At 39.5% G+C, this 27,989-nt stretch overlaps 1 protein-coding gene across 13 annotated transcripts in view; it reads right to left on the minus strand.

Annotated features, from left to right (window-relative positions):
• The window catches only part of MGMT (O-6-methylguanine-DNA methyltransferase), a 369,933-nt gene that overhangs the window by 280,915 nt on the left and 61,029 nt on the right, over nt 1–27,989 (minus strand). For 6 of the 13 annotated variants that reach the window (XM_078853849.1, XM_078853847.1, XM_073354042.2 and 3 more), the window contains one exon: nt 13,182–13,321. The exons of 2 other annotated variants lie outside the window; for them this stretch is intronic. In XM_078853849.1, coding sequence (XP_078709975.1) covers nt 13,182–13,321 — 140 coding nt within the window. Of the gene's footprint in view, nt 1–745; nt 903–2,630; nt 2,666–13,181; nt 13,322–27,989 lie in introns of those variants that run through there. 5 more of the 13 variants (XR_013636087.1, XR_013636086.1, XR_013636085.1 and 2 more) reach the window with 3 other exon arrangements.

Raw genomic sequence — 27,989 nt, forward strand, 5'->3', positions numbered from 1 at the left:
AAAGTGCAGTTTGTGCCACAGGTACTGGAAGAGTCCCAGAAAGAAAGCTACTAAAAATGTCAAGCTGCAATAGGAAAGGATATTGACTATTCCTGCCGGATAACAGAGAAATGTAATCCTTATAACTGTGCAACCCCGTTCCTCTCTCATCCAGAGACGATGTTGAATGGGAGTAGAAATTGTGCTCCATTAATCTGCTACTAGAATGAGGACCAGAGTGTTCCCTCTAATAAGGACCTGCAATAGATGGCAGTGGTATATTGGAGGGCATTGGTGATAAGAGAGACAGATTCTTTCTTGAACAGCTTGATTTGAGCATAGATAAAGTTTCATGCTGGTTCTTGTTTTGCTTAAACTATTATTTGCATCTTTATTAAAGATCTATTTCTTCTATAATGCTCTATTTTTGAGTAGGCGCCTGTATCTTTGCTCTATTTTTGAGTAGGCACCTGGATAAGTTATATCACATACTACAGTCCATGATTGTTTTTGCCAACCTAAAATATCATAGCTGTAAAATGCAAGTACTTGTTTGTCATAACACTTCTTGGTTTGGAAGTCAGAACCAACTATCTGTCTATATGTTTATAAACATGAACAGCTTTCTGTGCTAGTAAAGTTGTATGTTCTTATACAGATTTTCTTAAAAAAACAAAAACCCATTTCTATTTCAATGTGAAATGCTATTTGAAAGGTTTAATATTTAATTGGAGACAAATATTTTTAGTACAAAAATTCAACTTACTGTTTTAAATTTCAAATTTAGGATTTTTCATACATCCTTCAAAGCTTTTGCCTCAAATTTAAGGGTAAGAACATAACAGTAAAAACTTGTGATGAGTGGCTTCTATCTGAATCTTGTAGTGCTGCCTTTATGACTTATGGATGGTCATGCATCAGAGCTGTAACAATATAGGAAAAGATAGGACATCAAAAAAATTCATACCATTGATTATAATGGAGTTACACAGGATTTACATCAGTTTAAATGAAAGCAAAATGCAGCTTTCACCAATCATGCAAAATACAGCTATTTGCCATCCACACAAGCCAGCACAGCTTATCTTGAAAATCATTTCAGCTAACATAGGAAGAAAATGTAGTTGAGACAGACTGGATTTGTACCATCTGGACGGCCTTAACAGGATCTGTAAACTTTCTACAGGCTTTTGGGGTTAATTTTGTTTAAGTTTTTGAAATGTTATTTCCAATAAAAAGTTTTCTTATCTAGATGTAGGTATAAACAATCCTATTGCATCTCCACAAGAAACTATGAAGAGAAAAACTAGCCCAGTTTATTTTTAATAAAAGGAGGGCTATGCTATATAATAACTCTTCCTGCCACATCCATTGAATCTGCTGAAATAAAGATTGATGCCTGGATATTTCTAGACACTTCTAGCAGAGGAGGCAATATTTCTTTTCTTTAACAAAAACTCATTTATTTTTTTTTTAGTATTTTGTAATAATTTGAGGGAAAAGTAAAGGCTTCTTCTTCCTATCCACCCATTAGGAATCTGCATGTTTTAATTTCTGACATGAAAAGACAGAAATGCCAAGAAGATATATTGGATAATCTGGTGCCACAAGCTAAAAGACATTCTGAAATACAAGCTTTAGAAAGATGCGTGATATACAACTGCTACATACTCCTTTTTGGTTATTATTCTACACAGACATTCAGAGCATATTTTCACATCTTCAGTGCTTAATCACAAAACAGATTTATATACTGGGATTATGAGGGGCTGAAAATGTAGATTTATAATAGTGTTTAAAGATTACCCCACCCCATTTATTGTTAATATTCTCCCATATACTGCCCATTTGCCTCCCTTTCTTGGTACCATATTACCATAGAACATTTAGTTGCAACAGAATGATGGAATAATGGAATCCTTGTAAAAAATGTTTTTAAAAAAAGGCAGTCTGAACTTAGCTGGCAGAACAGTGCTCTATGAGCTTCAGTTATAGTAACATACAAAGGAAGCATTTTTAGCCGCTGGAAAAAGTAACAGTCAGTTTTGTAATCTACGAAAAGTAAATGTCAAAAGTTTGTTCACAAACTTGTATCCCCAACCAAGCGGCACACTAGGTTTCCACTGTCCCACCTGACTGGATTTGTCTTTGAAGACATCTTTGGAACAAACAATGCTTGCTTCACTAGCTGAAGGTTTAACTACTGTTCATTCACGAGTGATGAAGTCTCCCCAGTGCCACAAACAAGGAGATTTGGAGTGATAGGGCTTTCTAAATGCTTCATCTATACTAACCAGCTAGGGAGGATAAGATGACTTTCTGGAGAAAGGCACAGGATAAGAAGCTTTAAAAGTAATAACATGGATTCCATCAGGAACAGGCATAACTGGAAGACTTATAACCCTTGGCTATTTTTCTTAAACACAATGAAACTATTCAACTTTATCAATGGGCCGCTGAAAATAAAAGCAAATATTACCCCAAAAGAACCACTAAACCTTCAGAAGTACTCTGATGTTTTTAAGAATGAATTACTGCACGAGCACGAAACAATACATGGTTACTCTTAAAGTATCTTAGATAATATTTGGGAGGAAATATGGGGTAATGGACAGAGCACTGGACTGGGACATGAGATCTCTACCACTTACCAGCTCCGTGATCATAAACAAGACATTTCCCTTCTCCATGCCTCAGTTTTCCCCACTGCAAAATGGGGATGATGTTACTGATCTCTTTATAAAGCATTTTGAAATCTACTGATGAAAAGCACTCAAAAGAGCTCGATAATTATTATTATTATTATAGTATTATTCCAATATCTTGTGAAGTTAGTCTTACATTAACCAAATGAAGTACCGACTATGAAAACCTTACCTCTGACAATTGTAGTTTATTCTCAGTCATTTGTTACACTTCATAATATATTAGTAAGTGCTCTATCATGTACTACATAAAAATAATGTCATATTTGGCCCTGCTTCTGTCCCACTCAGGGCAACATTTTAGCACTGAATTTTGTGGAACCAGGAGCAGATCCTTTTAGAAGACAAACTTCAGTACAGCACTCTGGTATAAACCTTAGCTGAAAAGTTGAGATACCCTATTAGGGTTTATGGCTTTTATAAGATGTATGCATTAATATTAGTGTGAACTAGTGAGGTTCAAGTGTGTTTTTGTGAAAACAATGGTTGTCGTTAAAAGGTCAACAGTAATTTGCAGCACACTGATGTCTGAAATACCTTTTTTGCTATGTTTAAAACAGGCAGTAACGAAAGAAACTATGTGGTATCTATAGAAAAATGCTGAGTTCTATGGCAATGACCACTTATGCATGTACATACAGTGGGTAAATAAAAAGTGGACATTTAAGTTTTTAATCTAAACCATGGTATCTATGATATAATTTCCACTTTAAGTATACATCCGGACTAAATGTGTACAGCTAAATGTACCATCCAATCAGGTTCTTCCTAAATTATTTTAAGTACTAAAGATCTTTCTGCTTCTATACCTGCTTAATTTTTTTTTCTGGCAAAATTAAATTATATATTTTCCTTTTGGCATCTAGCGGCTGTAGCTGATTCATTTCATCAGGTATTATTATTAATAATGATGTGTGAGAAATGTACTAATAGCAAAATCTCATCACAATGTCACAGGACAAATATTGTTACTATACGAAGTAACGCACACAGATAAGCTACTGCATCAACAGAATATAAGAATATTTATATATTGTGGTTTGTGTGTTATCATATATAATTACAGAAAAATTATACATAAATCACACAAACACATATACATACATATGTGTGTCTACACAAACATAAAAGCATCTCTAATAGCTTACCCACAAACTGACTATTTTTATGCTCCTTAAAAACTGGAATCCTTAAGTTTTGTATTCATTGATTATGGACCACTCAATGCAGGACAAATCCCAAATATGAACTTTTCATCTAAGATTACCAGAAAGCTATCAAGTCATTTTTCAATCATTTAAGTGACCTTAAATGTATAAAGGGCTATGTGGCTGCCAATTTGGAGAAAATAAAGTTATATAAAATTACCAGTTTGAGATTATAACTCAGTATTCTGAGTACCAAATGTCACCCAAAAGGCAGTCTGCTATTAACATTATATGTATAATGTATCAATCTATATCTGTATCTATATCTATATACAAACACACACACACAATACGGTCAATGTGTTTACAAAATACATTTGAGAACCTACAGGATACTGGACGAGGTGTTTAGTAAACAAGTTTTATTATTTCAGTAATCTATTTATTATACTCCTGTGTGGTAAGGTTTTGAATTAGTAAAAGTTCATGGCATAAAGTAACATTTCAGCTTGAAGCAGATAACTGATTAGATATTACGGAGCCAATATTCAATGAAGTTCTGCAGAACCTTCATAAGGCAACACAAAAATAAGTGAAATTCAGAGTTGTACAGATCAGTACAAAGCCAAAATTCAAGTCAGGTTCATCCAAAGGTTGGCTAAAGATCACAAATCAGGGCCTAGTTTTCGATTTATCTGAGCCAACTCATGGCTTCAGGTGAAAAAAAGAGTTCACATAGTGGTTTCATGTAGATTCATTCCAAAACCAGGCCAAACTTGGCAGGTTTCTGCTGTGTTTTACTTTAAGTTCTTGGAATTATTCATCCCCAGATATCAAAGTGAAACTCAGGGTATGTGAAGCTTCATGAACATCAGGCAAAAATATGTTCCCACCAGTTCCTGCAAATGCAAGCCTCAGAGATTGGTACAGCTCTGGTACTGAAGCAGATTTATAAGCATGGATGGGGAAAAAAAAAGTATATGGTTCACTAAGGGTTCACAAAGATTTTTTTGAACAGCTAACATTGTAGTCATTCCAAAATATTTAGTTAATTTAGATAAGCTAACTGTGCAATATTCAAAATAAAACAGGGAAAATAAATGTATTCAAAAATAAAATTAATCACTGTTAAAGAAAAGTTTCATCCACATAAAGTTAAAAAACCACAGCTGACATCCTGAAGTAAAAACTAGTTGCTTACTTGTCAAAGATTGCTCAGCACCTCTGGGGGTGGGAGGTGAGGGGTGCAAGAGGGGAAAATTAGCACAGGGATTTGTTGTAAAAGACAATATGCAAAAACAATATGCTGGTATGTTTCTAGGTGGTTTAAAAACAATTATCACAGCACAAAAGTCTGCTAAAAAGATCAGTTCCTGCAGATCTTACCAACAAGCAAGACTCTAGCTGATTCAATGGGAGTTATGCACATGTAAACTCTTCAGACTGGGTCAAAAATGACAACTCTTTGAGCCTGCTTAATTATAATGAAGCCTCACCAAATTTGGGACTGTCTGAAGGCAGGATGAGACTAGATAGGTTAGACAAGGGCAAGGTAGGTCCCTTACATAAATCAACATATAATAGAATGAAGCTGAACCAGGGAATATAGAATGTAACAGATACTTACTACAGCTAAATTGGATGGCTGAAACAACAGAACCTAAGATCACAAATCTTTAACTTACAATTATATTCAGTGTAAGCAATTAAAAAAAACCCCTAAGAACTATACATAACTGGAAATCAGTTCCTCTTTCACTTTCCTGACATGGTCCGAGTTCAATGGTTCTTGGCTTTCCCCTACAACTACTCTTGATACATTATTATGAATATTTCTAGGACTGTGGTATATGTAGCTCCCTGACTTAGACAGTGAGGTCCATCAGATAATGCAGGGAAAACCCCTAGAACGCTGAAGTTAAGTCCTGGGAAGTGAACACAATATATCCTTTTAAATTTATCTTTAATGTAGGAAAGACAAAACATGTTGTGGCTTTTGGTGACAGTACATTTTCAAGATTGGCCATGAGTGTTTGGGCAGAGAAAAATTGGTGCCTCTATCTGACAAATTATTTTTCAGCGATGCTAACTTTTAACAGCTACCACTGAGTTCAACTAGGGTACCCCTGTTACAATTTTGAAAGTTTTGGCTGAGGCTTCTAGAATGCAACGCCTCCAAGAAATATTATCCTATGGCAAATTACATCTTGCCTTATTGACGTCTTCCCCCCCGCCAATTTGCGAACTAAAACATTGTTTGCTAGTGTACAGTAATTTTACAGGAAGGTTGAAATGAGGGCAGGGAGTAGTGGTATTCTTCTAAACTCTGCCCCTCAAAATAAGCTCCACCCATGAGAGTCATCAAAATGAGACTCTTCTCTCAATAGGTTGTGCAGATTTTCTAAGAATGATTGTATATACTGCTTCTCCCTTACTGGGTTTTGAATATGCCTGTGGGCTCTGCTAGAATTCTTGACCTTGGCTGCTTCTTGGACTCCTTGGAGAAAAAAATACTCTCCAAAATGTCATCAAAATAAGACTTCACTCATAAGTTGTGTGTTGCACAGAATGAAATACTTAATGTTGACATTTAAATCACCAGCATCATTGAGTATCTGATTTAATACCTGGCAGATGAATGGAGCAATTTACCCATCTCAGACCTACTGTTCCAGGCTCTCAGCAGACTCACATAAACCTCTATGCATTGGTTACACACTATTGACATTTTTGAGGTTTTCTTTGCAACCATAATAGCTAGAACTCTCTCTCTCACACACACAGATTTTGGAGTACAAAATAGGAAACGGAGATATGCTGGTATGTCATACTTCCAGGTACTGATCCAGTCAGACATTTTTATGATCACAAAAATTAACTTTTAAAATTGCCATTTCACCTACACCAGACCTCTCCTACAGATTAGAAACATAGGGACTGCTAAAATGGACCATTCCCATTGTCTCTCTAATCCACTATCTTGTCTCCAACAGCAACAGTGGCAAAAAAGAGGCTCGAATATAAGTAGCAAGAAGTCCCAAAGTAGGCAGGTATGGGATCATCTGCTGCCCAGAAGATTATACTCTCGACAACCAGTAGATAGCTACTTAATTAGTCCATGAATCATGAGGTTTCATATCCATTCTATTTTTTTAAGTATTTAGTGAACACTCTGGATATTCTTGTTATTCATATAAAAAAGTACAATCCCTCTTTGAATCATGCTAAGCTCTTGACCTCAGCAAGATCCTGTGTAAATGAGTTCCACAGTCCAATTATGCATTATGTGAAAGAGTATTTCCTTTTATTAGTTTTGAATTTGCGATCTTTAAATTTTACTGAATGTCCCCTTGTTCTATTAAAAAGTAAATTCTTTAATCTTGCTTGTAACTCCTATTTTGCTAAAGTAAATGTGCACATCTTTCCCCATGTATATTGTGATGCTAATAAATGTATCCACTTTGACTTTATTAAAATTAAACCTACCACTGCCCTGGCTTTGGTTCTCAGGCATGTGCATGCAATTTGTACAGTCCCTCTGCCCTGACTGCTCAGGGTTCGTGTGAATTCTGACAGCACACACTGTTCCTATCCTCACCCAGAGCCACACTCAGAGAGGAATATACATACACAGATCTCTTCCTACTTGCACACTCAAATGCCATCATGGAACCATTTCTCTACTCCAACCACCGCAGAGCCCCTCTTTGGGACTGGCATCTGCACTGACAAAGAGGTGGAGAGGGGTAGCTGGGGACAGGACCAAGAACGCACATCATCCCCTTTCCAGGCCCATGAACATTCCCCTGAGAAGAAAGTCCCACTCTCTTGGGTTCCCAATGGCTGCCATGGCCAAAGAGAATCTCAGCCAGTGGGTGAAACAGTGCACTGGGTCCAGATCTGATGTGGAGGCACAAGACCACTGAAGGCATGTCTACAGTAAATTCAGGATGTGCGACTGCAGTTTGTGTAGACATAGCCAAGCTAACCTTGATCTAAGATAGAGCTATGGGCTAGCCCTGACCACCTGAGACCCTGGGTACGTACGAGTGGCCACTGCCCATGCTGCCACAGCTTCACTGCTATAGTTACTCAAGCTACTGAGCCTTTTACACAACAGGAAAATCCCCCTCCTTCTCCATGTAATCTTCTTGAGGCAACAGGACTCCAGGATACAATTCTTTCAGTGTCCTTTTCCTATGGAAAGCCTGAGGATAATCTAGAAAAAAATGTTACAAGCTTGCAAAAAATAGGTCATAATACAGTGTGATATATACCTGCACACCACAACCACAGCCAAGCTTGCCACCTTGAAACTGATGGTGATGAATCACCCGGGAAAGAAGATGAGAATTTATCTGTGTTGTAGCACTCATCTTCCTATCCCATTCAGGAAGAAACCCAACAACAACAAAACCCCAGAAAACTTGGGCCAAATTCTGACTATATTACTGAAGTTGAGTAGAATATTAGTGAGTACAGGCAAACAAGATTTGACACCTTGAATTACATTTTTACATGAAAAAACCTGAAAAGTTATCAGTGTTTTTAAACATACCAAAAATTAATAAAAATGGCACAACATATTTTTATGCTTATTGCAGTTTGTCCTGCGGTGTGTGTTAAAATGTTAGCATAGTCTGGGACTCTACTCAACCAATCTGATTGTAGGCTTTTTATTTTCCATTTTATATACACAATCATAAATGAGTAGTAATGAATGCCACATTATTAATGACTCAGAAGGCTCAGCATGTACAACCATATTTTCCAATCACACACTGGCAGCTTTTTCGCACCATAAGTTTACTTCAAGGCATATTATATTACTTTCCTTTATTTTACTAAAATCCAACAGCTGCAACCTTAATACATTGCATTAACAAATTTGCAGGCTACATAACCAGGACTGCATGTTAAATGGTCTAGTAGCTCGGTGCCCCTTGAACAATTTTCATGGCGCGAACAAGGGAATTCCGTTAAGAATCTATGTTATTGAAACACAGGAAAACTGTCTCCTTTCTTTGACATCCTAATGACTAAGCTGGAAGTCCATCCCATCTTCTTTCTAATGTACATTCTGCTGTAAATATTTAGCATAGCTAATTACAAAGACAGTTTTTGTTATTCTTAAAGGAAGTCGCAAGTGCAACTCTAGTAACTACAATGAAAATTTACCTTTCCAGTTGAGGAACAGGAAGGGAAGAAATATCAAAACTGACCGTCATCATAGATTTACAATGCGAACAAAACAAAACAAAAATAGTAATTTCACAGTTTTACCAGGTTATTAAACACAGATTGATAAAAACAAATACCAAAACAAATCAGCAACAAGTTTTTCCTAAAGACACAAGTGAAGAGAATTAAACACATATTTCACTCAATGGGGCTTTCCCTCCCCCCAAACCCCCGCCAAAAGAGGAATCACACAAAAAATGACAGTACCCTAAAATAAAAATTGCTAAGTATTACACAAAGGGAATAAGGCAACTAAGCAAACTGACACCACTACAAAGAATTATATATTACATTTGTTCTCTCTCTGTTTTATCCACAAGGAAAATTCATTATTTTAAACTAAATGTATGAATTGCAACTATGCAGGTGCGGTAGAAAGACACCATTTTATTAAATAAAAAAAACAGAGTTTATTCTAATGTACCTTGTTCCATTTTACAGATATGAAATAGATGTATTTCAACTAACGTCAGTAATCCCCTAATTGTGTTTATTATAAACATAGTGTTCCAGAAACATTTACATGTTCTGTATACTTAAAACTCTGCACCTCAGAGTCTTGCTAAAACTTTCACTGAAAATAGAGTATTACACATGTACAATGTATGATTTTCAAGCACTAAAAATTTAGCTATTTCTAAACCCAATTTCTAAAGACAACATGTCAAACTGCTCATCCTGAGAGAAGATTTTGGATACAATTCTTATTACACAGACACCATTTTATATCACAGCTATTCCACTGAATTCAGCAGAATCTGTCTAACTTCACATTTAGTTTGAAGAATAAAAAAGACAAAACGGTTTGAGTTAGTGTATCTATTATATTACTAAACAACCAATATTTTCATGTTTGAATATATTTTAAAGTCACCATTCAGGTAAACAAGAATAATTCAGCCAAACACAATATTTTTGAAAACTGATAAGCACTTGAAGACAGAAACTCAAATAAAAATGACTCTTCCCCCACAATAAAAACTGTTTATTACAGTGTGTACAATGACCTCTGATCCTTGTAAATCCACAACACTTACAGTCTTTAAAAAAAAATCTAACATTTAGCTGTTTCACTTACAGACAGACTTCTAGCAAAAACTTATTGAGAACTAGTCTTTACTTTGTTGTTTCTTCTTTTAATCTGCCTTTTAGCTTTTGTCCTTAAATTTTACTATGAGCCATCACAGAATAGGTTGTAATCTCAGGTGATTAACTGCATAGCATTTTACAAGCTGTAAAACAGAGCAAGATCCCCACATACAAATTGTGCCATTGCATAGGTATTCTTAACAGATTTTCTAAACTACCAGATTGGTTTGACAGACTGCAAGTCCTAAGTATTATATATATTTCAAAGGATTACTTATTTTTCTTGTAAAAAAGCTAAAATCTATATTGATTGTAACAAGCCACTCTACATGAAAAATCTCAATGACTGTGGAGTAGAATACCAATATTTATGACCACACTTGTGTTCATTATGGTTCTTTCTGACATGGGTCCATTAAAATCAATTTTTATGTTTCTCATGTATTTTTTTCATCTAATGCTCTTGCCATTGTGTTTATTAGCCAGTTAAGAGAAACACTGGGCCCTGTTGTTTTGTTTTTATTTTGTTCTGTCAAAAATAATGAGACCAGAGACTTTAACAACTATTCGCTATCAATGAGTGGAGGAGATTAAATGTTACATTTCAGCAAAAGCATTTAAGGACAGCTTTAAAATTTTTAGAACTTTACCATCAGGAAAATATATTCGAGTCCCTCCTCCTCCCCCCCACTTTTTTTTTTTTTTGTTTAAAGTAAGAGGTTCTTCAGAGGAAGTAACCATAAGAAAGAGGTTCTTCAGAGAAAGTAACCATAAGTGGCCATTTCTTGCCCACCAGAGCCACTAGTATGTGAGCTAAACAATCTGTTCAAAAACAATTTATATAGTTCTTTCACTATCAAAATCTCAAAGTGCTTTATAAAAGTACTAATTACTGAAGACTCACAACACTTATGAGATAGGGAAGCTTTCTTAATCCCTATTTTATAGGTGAGAAATCTAAACCATAGAGATGAAGTGATTTGTCCAACATCACAAAGGAAAATCAGAGAGCTTGGAAGAGAACCCAGATATTCTGACTCCCAGCCCTGTTTTTTCCAGACACAAGACCATCTTCTGCAGCTAGTAGGAGACAATGTACTGACTGAACAAAGGGAAATACAGGAGAAGTTAATCACCATATAAAGTGGAAACATTTTTAAAAAAATAACAGACACCCTATAACATGTTGGGTTCATAGTCTTGATGCCTTATTTTGAAGTTACATCTTATAGCCTAGTTCATAGTCTACAGTCTGCTTTGCCTTCAATATAAATTCAATATTAAAAAGGAGCACAAGAAAACTGGAATGCTTAGAATGCCAGGTCAGAGAAGATGTTATTTTTGCCAAGTGTGAACTGACATTGATAAACATGTTTTGGGCGGGTTATTTGGGTTAGAGAAAAACAAAAACGTATTCTGTTTTCAATTTCAAACTAGTATATATATTGTGCATACACATGATTTATATACTATTATTACACAAATATAAAAATGTATAAGGATAATAAAAATAGCAAAAAACAAAAATGGGGGGAATACACAAATCAAAGGAGCATTTCAAAATTGAAAGAAATACAGAGAAAAACAAAACAATGAAGTTAGGAAGAGAAAAAAAGTGAATCAAACCCAGTCACTTCAGGAAAACAGACACCACACACATGCGGATGAAAGTAAAGGCTGCAACTTTATTAACTGACTGAACTACTCAGCAATAATGATCCCACCCTGCAAGACACAGGGTACTGACATACCTTCTCTAATCCCGTGTTGGATTTATCCAAGAAGTGACTCCAATAGCCATAGGAAACCTGCTCTGGACCCCAATCAAAGTTATTACAAACACGTAAAACACTCAAAAGTCATAATATACCAGAATTAAAACTGCCTCTGCAAATCTAATTCTTTGTGCATATGCATTATGATACGACACAATCCTTTGCTATATGACCACATACTATTTTTCCCGTACATGGATGGTCAACAAAGTTTGAACCGAGGACTTGGAGTCACATATTAATTCTACCATTTGAGCTAAAAGAGTAACTGGTAGTAGCAGTAAACTGTTATCTTTTATATGTACCAGCTCCTTGAACAGGACCCAACATACACTTTGCCACTGTTACACCCAACTATTTGTGAGTCAGCAATAAAATGCTGGGTGTTGGGATTCCAGAGTCCTATTCCTAGCTCTGAGATAGCAGCATGGTCCAAGATGGGACAGTGGTATAATCTGTGAATATAGCAGGGGCATAGCCAAGCATATTTTGCATATTTGTTTTGTGAGGCAGCATGGCTAAGGGAGTAAGACTTAGGCACGTCATATTAGAGACGCGGTTTTATTTCCAGATAAGGGTATAATACCTCTTTCAGTAATAAGGACTGTGGACTGCAGAAATACTAACTGTAGTCTATAGAAGAGGTAAGCCTAGACATCACCACCTCCTGGATACAGGCTAGTATTTTGTGAAGAGGTCCCTCTCTGTGTCTGTCTCTCTCCAACATTTTTATGTTTTACTTCTATGAAATAAGTAGGGATGCCAATTTTGGTTGGACATATTCCTGGAGGTTTCTTTGCAGGACATAATCTTTAATTAAAGATTAATCTTTAATTCCTGGAGACTCCAAGCCAATCCTGGAGGGATGGCAAACCCAGAAACAAGCCCTTTCAATTTTTAAGTTTCATTGTTTCTCCAAAGATAGTAATAAAGGCTGAGAAGAAACTGCCCACATAATTTAAACAAATGCTCAAAATTTTAGAATTTGCTTGAAATAGCATTAAAGGTAGAACAGACATTCAGAGATAAACATGGATGGGGTAGTAAATCAATTTCTTGGAGCTGCCACTCCTTTAGGGTAACTCAATGATGATTCTGATTTTAAAATAGAAATTACTGTATTTCCAAATATACAGCTAATATAAATATTTATGAATAGTTACTTTTTTAGCGTGGTTTTAATCTGAGAATTCTGCATTCAGCATCATGTACTTATGCACAAAATCAACAGAACACAAACTTACCTGTTTTGTGACAGAACATTTTCCTTAAATTGTATTTCATGTACACCTGTTCCACATCCAGATATTTCAATTCTTCCCACAGGGCTGTTCAGCATTACATGCATCTTCTTACACTGAGTTTTTCCATCTTTTAAAGCAACCTGCTCACAAGAGAATAATAAAATTGTAAAATGTGTGTATATTTTCCCCAAGGAGCCAGCATCTCAACAATCTGTAACTTTAAGCATATTTTGTACAGTTTTGCAAAAATAATTTCTTTGAGGGCTTAAATAGAGAAAAATCCTAGTAAGCAAAAACAAGGATTCACACTACTTAAATTTACTCAAATTATATGCTGTATTTTTGTCATCCATCCTACATCTGAGTAGTGGTAATTCAGTCTGTTATGAGAAGTCAACATTAAATAGCATCTACATTAAAAATAATAAAAAATGTTAAATAACTCAGCACTGACCTCTACAAAAAAAAATAATCACATGGAATAGCAGTTTTATGGTTGATTTGTTAGTGAACACTAAAGAAAAAGTTTTTTTACATTGATTTCAAAGAGATTATTATGACAATAAAGCATATTCACTGGTTTACAGTGGCAATATTATGTAAATAATAACTGCAGAAGCTCATATGGAATGGCTGTGCTGGAAAAATCAATCACTGTTCAGTAAAGGACACACATTTTTCATTCCTATCATTAACAGTCAACTTTTTATGGCTACCAATAGAGTGCCAAACATTTTTCAGGTTTTCTTCAGGATCAACAACAGATGTAAAAATTTTATTAAAGTTAATGTTTAAAATCAAATGTACACAAGTTAAGAGGGAAGGTACTGTACATCTTGGGTCAGGCTTGGGTTATGGGGGATTGAAAGTATCGGTTACAAGGATCACGAGGTATTTACATGTCACGTAACCAGCATAGATCCAGATGGGGCTGTGGGAGTTTTTAAAGCGCCAGTGGATAAATGGGCTAGGGTATACATTCCCTCTAAGACATATTCATCTTTATTTGGTTACAAAAATATTTTTAACCAATAGGTATTTAGAGTGTACTATTTACATTTTAGTGTTTAACTCATTAGATATAAGTTGCGTATTATTATTATTATTATTAATTATTCTGCCATGTGGGGGCACCTAAGAGTCCAAGTTACAGGGCCCTACTGTGGTAGGCACTGTACATACATAGAACAAAAAGATAATCTCCGCCCCAAACAGCTTACAACCTAAGTGTAGCAAGAATAAGATAAGAATAAGATTGACAACTAAAAACAGGTAAATTTAACAGACAGGAGAAACATGAGGAAATAATGAGACAAAACTGGTCAGAGTGATGAGCATTGGACTTTATTGTGCCTTTGTTCAAAACACTTAAACCAGCAATGAGAGGAAAGTGCAAGATTCACAACGATGTAGATACCTGAAAAAAAGTGATGCCAAGAAGGACTAAAGTAATAGTGGATACCGCAATTTATTCCCAAGCATAAACATATATATGAATATGCTTGTATAAACACAGATATACAGACACAACCACACACACATTATTTTGTCTGACACACACAAAAGGTATGGATACTTATAAACTCCATTTATACTTGATTAGTCAGCTTCCCGAAAATCAAAAGCTGCCTTAAAAATTCTGATTAAAATATCATGAGGTTCCTTTATTTTACTTGTGGCCTTTGAACATCTGATGTTCAAATATCCAAGCTTTGCTGTGCAACTACGAGAGCTATAACTCCCTTTTATTTTTTAATGAAAGCTGAGATTCTCATGTAATCACAGAACTCACACAGTGGTTTTCCTAAAGCCCTAACTCTTTATCACAAGATTTGGCAACAATGGAACTTGTGCCTGTTACACTTTCCCCAGCAACACAGGGAGTAGAGTGCAATGAAGTTCTGCTCTGCTATACCTATACTCCACAGGCACAGGATCCAATACGGACCTTTAAGTCAGTGATGGAAGTTGGGGATGCTGAAAGGCATCTCTAAGTCATGTCAGGACCCAGCACCTGTAAACCAAGAATTAGGGAGCCAGAATTCCCTGCCACTTTCCCCTCTCATACGTGCCAAGTAGAACCATGATGCAGAGAAAATATGCCCCACAATATTCAGTTTGAGGCATCTTAGTACCAAGGAATGTTGAAAATCTGAAAAAATGTTGTTTTTAGAGATGTGTTGCTCATGTTCATTCCATTCTAGGTGTTTGCATGCCCATGTGCACAGTTGTCAGAGACTTTTGCCTTAGCGATATCTGTAGGGTTGGCTGTGGGAGCCCCCTTGAGTGCCCCACTCATACATTGGCATATTAGGCGCCACTAACCCTATGCCCTCTCAGTTTCCTCTTGTTGACAACTCCAGGAGGATGGGTAATGGAATGGACATGAGCAACACGAAGAACAGTTACGAAAGGTAGGTAACTGCTTTTTTCTTCTTCGAGTGCTTGCTCATGTCGATTCCATTCCAGGTGACTCACAAGCAGTCTCTTGTGATGGGCTTGGAGTTCACAGTCTCGTGGCTTGCAGTACTGCCCTACTAAAGCCAGTGTCGTCCACAGCCTGCTGGGTAAGTGTATAGTGGGACGTGAACGGATGGACAGATGACCAGGTGGCCGCCCTGCAGATATTCTGTATAGGCACCTGGGCCAGAAAAGCTGCCGAAGAGGCCGGCACCCTGGTCGAGTAGGTGGTGACAATTGCCAGGAGCTGCACTTTCGCTTGATCATAGCAGAAGCGATCCAAGAAGAAATTCTTCGAGTGGATACCTTTCTTCCTGTCAGCCACCGTGACGAACAATTGTGTTGACTTACGGAATGGCTTGGTCCTGTTGATGTAGAAGGCTAGAGCCTTCCCAACATCCGAGGCATGCAGTCTACGCCCCTCCTCCTCCGACTTCTGTGGCTTTGGAAAGACCGGTAAGAAATGTCCTGGCTTGAATTAAACTGAAGTGAGCTGTAGCTCATGAAAGCTTATGCTCAAATAAATTTGTTAGTCTCTAAGGTGCCAAAAGTACTCCTTTTCATCTTGGGCAGGAGAGCCGGGTGCGGTCTCAGATGGATTTTGTCCAAGTAGAAGACCGTATAAGGTGGTTCTGAGGTGAGCGCACAAATCTCAGAGACTCTACGGGCTGAAGTCACCATGACCAGGATTGCAACCTTCCAGGACAGGAGAAGGAGAGAACAGGAAGCCAAAGGCTAGAAAGTAGGACCCGTGAGCTGCAACAGCACCAGGTTCAAGTCCCACAGAGGAACAGGGTCCTTGACATGTGGATAGAGGCTCTCAAGGCCCTTTATCCAAGATCCAACAGGTGAACTGCTTCCACTTGACCAGGTAGGTTGCTCTGGTAGAGGGCTTTCTACTTCCCAACAGGAAGTAGGTCCCTCCAGCAACCATGGTGGAGCTGTCAAGGCCTGGTTTTGTCTGCTGACTCTAGTGGGCAACTGGCGAGGTGAAGGCGAGTAGCAATGCCTGCCGGAGGAATGGTACCAGGGTGACTGGTACCAGCACCATGATCCTGAGCGGCCCCTCCAGGATGGTAACCGAAGTCTAGGAGACTGCCTGGAGGAGGGTGACTGGGGTCTAGGCGACCTGTGGCTGGAAGTTCGCCAGTACCGGCAGTACGGGGAATGGCATCTCAGCTCTGGAGTCCTGTGCCTAGTAGGTGGGGAGCTTGTCGGGGACCTGGGTCTTCTAGCTTGAGAGCTAGGATACAGTGCTGGGGTCCAAGATCGTGGAGACGGAGATGTGCACCTGCAGTCCAGTGACCAGGGGTGCTCAGCCATTCTGTGAGGCTGCACTGCAATAGGCTTGCCCCTTACGTGCCAGGGCCGTAACCAAGTCAGCCACCTGGTGTGGCGCCTGTGGAGCTGGTCGGCTTTTCTCTTTAGCTGCCGGTACCACTTCAGGCACAGACGGCCCTGGGAAAGGCCGGGGACCCTTGCCACTTCCCGGGATCAGGGATGGATCCCTGGCTGGGTTGGGGAGTCCGACCACAGTTGTACCTCCATGAAGCCCCACAGTAGGTGCATGGCCTGACAAAGGTCCTTTGACCACAAGCCCCTTCATAGAATCATAGAATATCAGGGTTGGAAGGGATCTCAAGAGGTCATCTAGTCCAGCCCCCTGCTCAAAGCAGGACCAATCCCCAACTAAATCATCCCAGCCAGGGCTTTGCCAAGCCTGACCTTAAAAACCTCAAAGGAAGGAGGAGATTCAACCACCTCCCTAGGTAACCCATTCCAGTGCTTCACCACCCTCCTAGAACAAAAGTTTTTCCTAAACCTCCCCCACTGCAACTTGAGACCATTACTCCTTGTCCTGTCCTCTGCTACCACTGAGAACAATCTAGATCCATCCTCTTTGGAACCCCCTTTCAGGTAGTTGAAAGCAGCCACTAAATCCCCCCTCATTCTTCTCTTCTGCAGAATAAATAATCCCAGTTCCCTCAGCCTCTCCTCATAAGTCATGTGCTCCAGCCCCCTAATCATTTTTGTTGCCCTCTGCTGGACTCTTTCCAATTTTTCCACTACACTTCTTGCAGCTTGTGGCCCAAAACTGGACACAGTACTCCAGATGAGGCCTCACAAATGCCGAATACAGAGGAATTATCATCATGTCCCTCGATGTGTTGGCAATGCCCCTACTTATACAGCCCAAAATGCTGTTAGCCTTGTTGGCAACAAGGGCACACTGTTGACTCATATCCAGCTTCTCGTCCACTGTAACCCTTAGGTCCTTTTCTGCAGAACTGCTGCCTAGCTATTCGGTCCCTAATCTGTAGCAGTGCATGGGATTCTTCCGTCCTAAGTGCAGGACTCTGCACTTGTCCTTGTTGAACCTCATCAGATTTCTTTTGGCTCAATCCTCTAATTTGTCTAGGTCCCTCTGTATCCTATCCCTACCTTCCAGCATATCTACCACTCCTCCCAGTTTAGTGTCATCTGCAAACTTGCTGAGGGTGCAATCCACGCCATCCTCCAGATCGTCAATGAAGATATTGAACAAAACTGGCCCCAAGACTGACCCTTGGGGCACTCCGCTTGAGATTGGCTGCCAATGGATATCATGGAGCCATTGATCACTACCTGTTGAGCCCAATGATCTAGCCAGCTTTCTATCCACCTTATAGTCCATTCATCCAGCCCATATTTCTTTAACTTGCTGGTAAGAATACTGTGGGAGACCGTATCAAAAGCTTTGCTAAAGTCAAGGAACAACATGTCTGCTTTCCCCTCATCCACAGAGCCAGTTATCTAGTCATAGAAAGCAATTAGGTTAGTCAGGCATGACTTGCCCTTGGTGAATCCTCTCCTCCAAGTGATTCGGAATTGATACCTTGAGGACCTGCTCCATGATTTTTCCAGGGACTGAGGTGAGGCTAACTGGCCCATAGTTCCCCGGATCCTCCTCCTTCACTTTTTTTAAAGATGGGCACTACATTAGCCTTTTTCCAATCATCCGGGACCTCCCCGATCACCATGAGTTTTCAAAGATAATGACCAATGGCTCTGCAATCACATCCGCCAACTCCTTTAGCACCCTTGGATGCACTGCATGCCGCCCCATGGACTTGTGCTCATCCAGCTTTTCTAAATAGTCCTGAACCACTTCTTTCTCCATAGAGGGCTTCGTCCTTCGGTGCTGAGGGGCTCCTCTTCTTCTGGCACTTCTTCAGCACTGGTAAGGGGGAATGGTACCGGCAGAGCCTGGTTGGCCAGTGGTGCGCTTCACACTGAAGCTGAAGTATTCGGCGTGGGTTCCCCTGCAAGGCATGGGTTCCGCTCTGACCCAGGGCGAAGCGCAGCCTCCATGAGATGGGCCCTCAAGCAGATATCCAGCTCTTTTGTGTGTGAGGATGAAAGTTTTTACAAATATGATACCTATCCTTTCTATGGGCTTCCCCCAAACACTTCAGACAGCTGTCGTGGGGGTTACTCATTGGCATTGGCCTGCTGCATGACACACATGACTTGAAACCGGGAGAGCAGGGCATGCCCTGCTCAGGGACAAAGTCCCAGCCAGGTCTCTAAGTACTCTAACTTAACACTACAAAGACTAACCAACTACTATTAACTATGTACAGATTAGGTAGAACAAAAGTCTATGAAAAACTGCTAACGCTCTTGCAGATTGCAAAAAGAGGCGCTCCAATCAACCATCATGAGTGGTAAGAAGAAACTGAGAGGGCCTAGGGTCGGCCTAATATACCAACTCATGAGCGTGACACTCAAAGGGGAGCCACAGCTGACCCTACAGACACCACTAAGGCAAAAATCTCTGACAACTGTGCATGTGGGTGTGCAAACACCTAGAATGGAATCGACATGAGCAAGCACTTGAAGAACACGACACCTTACCCAACACTAAACTTGAAAAAACAAGCAAGAAAGCAGGAGATACTGACTTCTGAAGGAAAGATTATGAAAATGGAGATATCTAGAACAACAACTAAGGAGAGGGAAAAAGGACATTGCTCTCTACACATAGTCGAAGTACACATGTACTTATTTATGGTTGTGAAAAATCAAACAAGGTGACAACAAAGAGTTAAGGAAATTAAAAATTTAGATTAATTGACAGGAAAAAATCCTAAAAGTCAAGTTTACTAGACTATGGAACAGTCTTCCAAGGGAAATGGTGAAAGTCCCATTGTGAGTCATTTAAAACTGGAAAATACAAAACAATTATTTATTATTTTTACGGCATCTAATGTGTGCTAGACGACATCGGAAGGAGTCCTATGCAGACAACAGGACAATTAGATTTACTAAAAGGTGTTTTACATTTCTACTTTCAATTATATCAAATCTCCTAACATACTCTACTGCAAGTGATCCCTGTCTTTTATTATTTTTCCTAATATTGTTAATCCATCAACAAATTTATAAGACAGTCCACACAACAGAGGTGATATTAGATCTTTCTATTTCTTGGCTAAACCAATAAAAATATAAACACACTCTCACCAAAAGTCTGCACTATTAATGAAAAAGCAGACCTCAGTATACCTGTATCTGTAGTTATATAGCTAGAGAGCAATGACTAATTAAACTGTGTAAAGAAAATAAATCAGAGGAATAAATTCTCTAAATACTGGCTCCTGCTATAATGGTTAGAACTCTAGTTTGGAATCAACCTACAGTTCATATAACTGGATTTCATAGTGATTACTCAACAGCCAATATTTTGGAACACTTAAATGATTAAATAAACGTGTGGCATACCCTTAAGGGCTTTTCTCTTGGCTTCATGCTTTCTGACAATTATGAGGCCAATGCAGTATGTCCAGGGTATGATGGCAACTGTATTCACATACTGATCCCCTGCCTTGCAGAAAGGCTCATCCTGATCAAGCAATACTTTTCTGCAAGATCATACAAGCCTAATCTAGAATGAGTTTACCCTAAACTAGGGAAATGGTTGATTTTAATTGAATGCTGAAAAGAAATTGATTTTCATGGCTATTTAGAGATCAATTGAAAAATGAAATAAATTTTGTATCATCCCCCCTTTTAACATGAATAGGCATTTAAATAGTAATGTCCTGAATTAACTCCTTAGTGGTGGAGGTTGGTATTTCCCTGTGCCAACAGCAAGAGTAGAAATTCTAAGAGTTTGCACTGTTACAGCATCAGAATATTCTGATTTCCACCTCCATGTGGTTAGATTAAGAAATTGACAATTCTTGTTGGACTCTATTTTTTCATTCCCCCCCACCCTTCTTCTAGTACTTGCTTCTCCTGTTGATGACTGAAACCAAAACATTCAAGATCAGTTAGCACATTATTTACCTCCCCCTTCCCCTTTTCTTGCTCCTAGTTAGATATTTGTGTCTGCCCACTGGTATTTCATACTGCTTTTTGTTATTGGCTTACACAGAGCTAAAAATGTCCCTGCCTTGTTCTGTTACTTCATCAATGAGTTTGTAAAGTTGAAAACAGTGTAAAAAAGTTTGACTAAAAAAATTAAAGCTACATGTTATGAATCTATAGCAAAGATTTCACTGAATTTTAATAAGTGTCTGACAAGACAAGTACTGTCATCTGATAAATTACAAAGTAAATAACTCAAGGTCATGCCGACAGCCTTATCAGAATCATAGCGGTAACATCAGGGGATGCTATCATGGTGTTAACCGGTAAATCACTATATGGTTGATAGCATTATACACCCTAATTTCAGCTGCTTAACACTTAGAAATAATGTATTTCTGAATGAAAAAAGGCATCCATGTTAACCTAATATCAAACTTGGGCAAACAAACAAAATGAGCTCACTGTTGCTTTAGTTAGAAAAGTGTCAGTCTCAGAAATCAGAAATCACCATTTTTAAATATTAATTTTGCTCTTGGTGTTCAGAAACAGAATTTGTGCCAGATCTTCAGGTGCAGCTGAGCAGTGATATTCCCCATACTTCTACCTCTGATCCCTGGGACTGCTTGGTCCAGCCAAAGTACAATCTGGAGCAACCCTAAGGCTACTCCAAGTTAAGCAGCCTTGTAAGAGCTCATGGGGGGAGGGAAGAAAAGGAGGGCATGTCACTGGTAGAGGTTGCTGACACAAAGCATTTCCAGACATGTGCTCTCCCACCCCCATACACAGCCTATATAGTGAGGCAGCTGCTATGGAGCTGGCTGTATCATCTTTATCCTTCTCAAGGATTATCTCTGTTCTTCACCTCTGGTCAGGAAATGCCCAAATGGACGACAGCACAATCCCTTAGGGCAGCACAAAAGGAAACACTAGGCTTTAGGATCTGGCTCTGCACATTGCAAATGTAATTAAGTTTGCAAATTTAACACCATCAATTTGGGCTTGAATAGGGACTGGGAGAGGCTGGCTCACTACAAAAGCAATTTTCCCTCTCTTGGTACTGACACCTCCTCATCAATTATTGGGACTGCACCACATCCACCCTGACTGAATTGCCCTTCAGCATTGGTTCTCCACTTGTAAGGTAACTCTCTTCTCTTCATGTGCCAATATATATTTATGCCTATATCTGTAATTTTCACTCCATGCATCTGAAGAAGTGGGTTTTTTACCCACAAAAGCTTATGCCCAAATAAATCTGAGTCTTTAAGGTGCCACCGGACTCCATGTTGTTTTTAACAGAGTTTAGACACTTTTGAAAATGGCACTTCATACTTTTTGAAAATTTTACCCAAAAGACTTGTATTTACTACATGTATTGACTCCACAAATTAAAATGCAAGTCCTATACTAAAATTTAATCTAATAACTGTTCTGTTTGGTCACATTTTAATGCAATAGTGATAGTCTGAGTTGTACTTTAAACTACATATTGTGCTCAGTTCACAGTCTGAGTCAGCAGGCTGCATAGCAGCAAGATCTGCAGAGGAGGAGGAAATCCTCCGTCAGGCAAATGATTGCAACACACTTTTAAGCAGGGGGAATTTGTCTCGCTGGCCAAATGGAGGGAACAGTGTTTTATGGCTGGGGAGAGAGGAAAGCAAAACCGCTGCAAAAGGGGACGAGAGCCCAGAGTGGCGATGCTGACTCATCCCCTGGATGGAAGGGCTTAAAAGGGGCAGCCTGTGTGGTGAAGCCCTCTTTTACATGGAGCAGGCTGAGGCAGGGAGCTGGCACCAGGAGCCCGCCAAGAACCTGAGCGCTATTGAACCTTGGGGTAGAATGGTTATCAGTGTAGCATGGAGAGCAGCTGGTTCTGCTCATGTGGCAGAGCTACAAGACAAGTTCTAATATTCATGCAATTACAAGGCCAGTCACCAAATGACTCATTATGGAGGAGAGGGTGCTGCGGTACATGGTGTCGCTGGCAACTTGCCAACTGGCATCCTCAACAATCTTGAATTGCCTCCCAGCTGTTACGTTCATCAGTGGGATAAATGGATATCCATGTCCACACAGTGGTTTTAACTCAAAGGTTTCTGGCAGGTTGTCACATTCCAATGGCCCTATGGAGGAGTCATGTTGGCCCATTACAGATAACATTCTTAGGGATCTACACGGTCTTGTTCAGAGCAGCATTCTTGATAGCAATTTTTGGTGCTTTCCGGATCAGCTAGATAGTTCCTGAGTTTTGTAGGGGCTCTGTGGGAGGGGACTTGGAACTGCATGATGTTCACTGGCAGGGACAAGTAGGGATATTAAACTTGCAATGGTCAATGACTGATCAAGGAGGCTGGGAAGAATCTGTTATCCTCCAGGAAGGTAGTGAGCTTGCTTCTGCCCCATGGAATTTGGTGCACACTTATTCAGAATCAAGGTCACAACAGCAGCAATATAGCTGGGAAAGGGGGCAGGGGCAATTCGGGCAACCAGGCATTGGCATTCGGAAGCATACAAAATGTGTGCGTGACCTCGGGTCATGAGTCAACATAAACATGTTGTGATTTCATTCCAGATGTTGGAAGACCAGCCATGGAGACAGTGGTGTGGATCTGTGGGCACAGGATTGTTTTTTTATATGAACAGGCGCGCATCCTCGTTGCCTTGAGGGTTGGCCACCCAGGATCCAGCGATGGGGTGAGCATGAGTTGGCATGGAAGGAGGAGCATGTTATTTGACCAGCTGATGCCACTGCTGTGCACTGCATGGGCCTGCAGTGGTCAGCAATATAATGGTGGCACACCTTGGAAAACACTATTTTGGAATGTGTAAAGGGGTTGAATTAATGCACAGAGCAAAGAGACTTGAAACTGAACCTTCTATTTTTTCAGGAGAAAATAAAATTGTCTGGTCAGACATGCCTTAATGCAGGGTCTGGCGGGGAGAGGCTTTGGTGCCAATTTGTTTTGGCCAATATAAAAGAGAGCAGTAAGAGATGTCTGGGAATCCGACCGGGTTTGGGGGAAGCAGCCAAGCTAATTTCCAGCACCTCTTTATGGATGTCCAGTGCAGGTATTCCATAGGGAAGGTATACTGTGACTTGATAAATGGCTTGGAAAAGGACGTAAAAAGGAGGTGTCTGTTAAAGGAACAAAATGGGAATGGGGACTCCTATGACTGGTACGGCAGCGAGTCAACCCCTCTTTCTTATACCCCATCTTAACTCTCCTATGAGGGCTGGTGAATGGTAAGGTCCCAGCAATGGATTGGCTGGGGGGACCTGGATGGAAAAAGGGGGGAGCTGGTGGAAGCCCAGAGATAATTATGGAATGAACATGGGGTTACTGCACTGTACGCTTTTATCTGTGAGGTAGTCCCAGAAATCTAATAATAAAGTTGCAGCCTGGTTAAAACCACATCAAATGTCTCCTGTCCTTTCGGCACAGCCAGACAAAGAGTTACAGGAATTAAGACTGAAATATAGTCTTCCTACAGCCACTAAACCCTCCCGAGCCCACATGCTGACTGGGAAAGGCTACTGGAAAAACAACCCTACTCCAGAAGTCCCCTCTACAGCCACGTGAAAGGCATTATGTGGACATTTACTCCATTGCACTAAGGGATTGCCGACTCTCTCTTCAAATCTTGCTCCTTCCCAAAAAAATCCATCAAGCATTTTTGAATGCTGAAAGCTGCCCAGGAATACGTTGAGAGCTAGCTAAAAATGGAAAGGAAGATGTCAGAAATGTAAAGGAGTCTGCGAGAAGAGTCCCTTTCTAAAAATCGAAACCTTTCCTGAATATATTAACAGGTACACCTGCATTGGTCCATAGCAGACACTGGCTACCAGGATTAGATTTTCATTTAATGGGTTTTTCATTGTTGTAGGTCTGTTTTAAGTTGTAACCATTTAAATCACAGTAATAAATTTTAACAGTGTTATTTTAAGGCACAATAGATGGCTGGATTTCTTATTTGTTAATTACACAGGGTAAAAATCAGAGCTGAATCTACTTATAGATGGTCTGTATTTTGCCCAAATTATTCTAAACATCAGGAATCTGCATCAGAGGTCAATTTTAGTACAAATTATACAAAAAAGATGAATGAGTTGCGAGCCTTCATCTGAGTCAAAATCAAGTTTAACTACCTAGCCACAAATGAAAATTCCAGATGGCAAACTAGAGAAAGAAAAAAGAGCTATATCCTTTTTCTTTTGTGGGGGAAAGAGGGAGTAAGCCGGGGGAGAGAGATAGGAGTTGCATGATGTAAGATTACATAATGAGATTAGCCACTTCCAGTACAAAAAGAATTTGTGAAAAAAAAGTGCACGTTCTGGTCATTTTGGGCTTGTTTGGCATTTTATGACATTCCTGCAATGACACATTACCTACCATGCAGCTACCACATACACGACTTATTTCTAAACACTGTCAACAGTATACTACCCACAACATAAAACAGGTTAATTTTTCAACTACCAGCTAGACATACAGTACCACAGAGTGACAGTTTGTCACAAGGCAGTAAGGATGGTGGCAGTATAGTGTTAAGCACAAAACGTCAATTTTTAATCAGTTATGTCTTGGCAAGCATCAGCTTAAAATCTGACATGCTAACATAGAAACTCACTCTCTGTCGTCCACTAAAGTTAGGTTAATTCAGCTATCATTTAGTAAATTTGCAACTTGCTGGAATGGGCCACAGACTTGCTCAAATGCCATTACGCAAACGTCAATTTCGTGAGCTGCATTTTTCCAATTAAATTTAAGTCACATTTTAGCGGTCTCTAATTAAGTGGAAGGACAGAGAATGCCATAATGTGAGCACTTAAAGAAAAAACGTACTTTCCATATTACCTATTGCTGCAATCCAGTCAGACCTCATAAGCATGACTGGGCTGGTTAAGTACGGGCATCACAAAGTCTAACTGCTACAGCAAGCTGTACACTAAAGCAGTACACTAAAGCAGTACAATGCACTATTACATTAAATGATTAAATATGTAGCACTCCTCTCTCTAAGTCAATACTGAACCAGTGCCCAAGTGTAGCATTAGAGGAAACTGTTGCTGAAGGTGCAGTTCTTTACATAGAAAAGGGAAGCCAGAACCACCTGGTTTTAGAGATTTTATTAGCAATTCACTTTCTGTCATTACCTTCTATCTATTTAAAATTCCTCCTGCAGTTTCAGTGAGATATGCTCCCTGTCCAGTCCTAAAATACGGTCTATTGTCATGTGCTGGTAAGTGAACAGATTCCTGGATATAGTTTGCCAAGTTTAAATGCTTGAGGATTGTTTTGAAAAGATATGAAAAGTGAAATAGTTCTAATTATTATTATTATTTGTGAGTGGTATTCTACAGAGAGATGTTGAATACATATTTTGTTACAGAGGACAAAAACAAAAATGAAACAAAAATAGCTTCCTTTCAATTTGATTAGTCAGTCTGCCTTCCATCCTCATCTCCAAATAGAACGCTACTATATCATGCTGTATAACCCATCAGGAAGCATAAAAACAAGCAAGCTGTCAGACTACACAATCTAGAAATATACAGGTGACACAGCAGAGAACTGAACTGTTCGCAACTTTAGCAAGACTTCACTAGCTGTTGAATTTTTACTGCTGAGTAAAGGTGCTTAACTCCCAAGTTAGGCACTTACCTGTCCTCTGTGCCTTTGAAAATCTCCTCCTAAAAATTAATGAAAGACTCTGTAGAAATGGAAAGGAGGCCAAAATATTTAAAAATAATTCAAGTAAAAAAAAATACATCTGGATTTTCCTGTAAGAATCCAAATGCTTTATTACAACATTATAATTAATTGTGGTGAAAGAGCCAATTTGTATTGCACTAGATTGCATTGCTAGATGTTATTTATTGAGAGCCAGGGCCATGTTTGCTGGTGAATGCTAAATAAGCATTCATTTGCAGAGGTGGAGTTTTTCATATTCAGTTTACCTAACTGTAAATTTTCATCAAGCTAAAACCTGTTTTGAGATAAAACATCCTTTGAGTAACAAAAATGACCCAAGGAGAATAAAAGCAAATGATTAAGCTGGAATCTGAGGACTGAATCAGGAGCTGACCTGGAACGTTAAAGGATTTATAAAAAGAAAAGGAGTACTTGTGGCACCTTAGAGACTAACCAATTTATTTGAGCATGAGCTTTCGTGAGCTACAGCTCACTTCATCAGATGCATACCGTGGAAACTGCAGCAGACATTATATACACACAGAGATCATGAAACAATACCTCCCCCCACTCCACTGCCCTGCTGGTAATAGCTTATCTAAAGTGATCATCAAGTTGGGCCATTTCCAGCACAAATCAAGGTTTTCTCACCCTCCACCCCCCCCCCACACAAACTCACTCTCCTGCTGGTAATAGCTCATCCAAAGTGACCACTCTCCCTACAATGTGCATGGTAATCAAGGTGGGCCATGCCCAGCACAAATCCAGGCTCTCTCACCCCCCACCCCTTTTTTTTTCCCCAAGGGGGACACACACACACACACAAACTCACTCTCCTGCTGGCAATAGCTCATCCAAACTGACCACTCTCCAAGTTTAAATCCAAGTTTAACTAGAACGTCGGGGGTGGGGGGAGGATAGGAAAAAACAAGGGGAAATAGGCTACCTTGCATAATGACTTAGCCACTCCCAGTCTCTATTTAAGCCTAAATTAATAGTATCCAATTTGCAAATGAATTCCAATTCAGCAATTTCTCACTGGAGTCTGGATTTGAAGAAACTTCAAAATTCAAATTTCAAGAAACTTCCTGAAAAAGCACAAGATCAAATCCGCACAGACACACCCCTGGAACCCTGACCTGGGATATTCTATCTACTACCCAAGATCCATAAACCTGGAAATTCTGGGCGCCCCATCATCTCAGGCATTGGCACCCTGACAGCAGGATTGTCTGGCTATGCAGACTCCCTTCTCAGGCCCTATGCTACCAGCACTCCCAGCTACCTTCGAGACACCACT

Source organism: Lepidochelys kempii, chromosome 7 (genome assembly GCF_965140285.1).
Source record: "Lepidochelys kempii isolate rLepKem1 chromosome 7, rLepKem1.hap1, whole genome shotgun sequence".
NCBI lineage: Eukaryota > Metazoa > Chordata > Testudines > Cheloniidae > Lepidochelys > Lepidochelys kempii.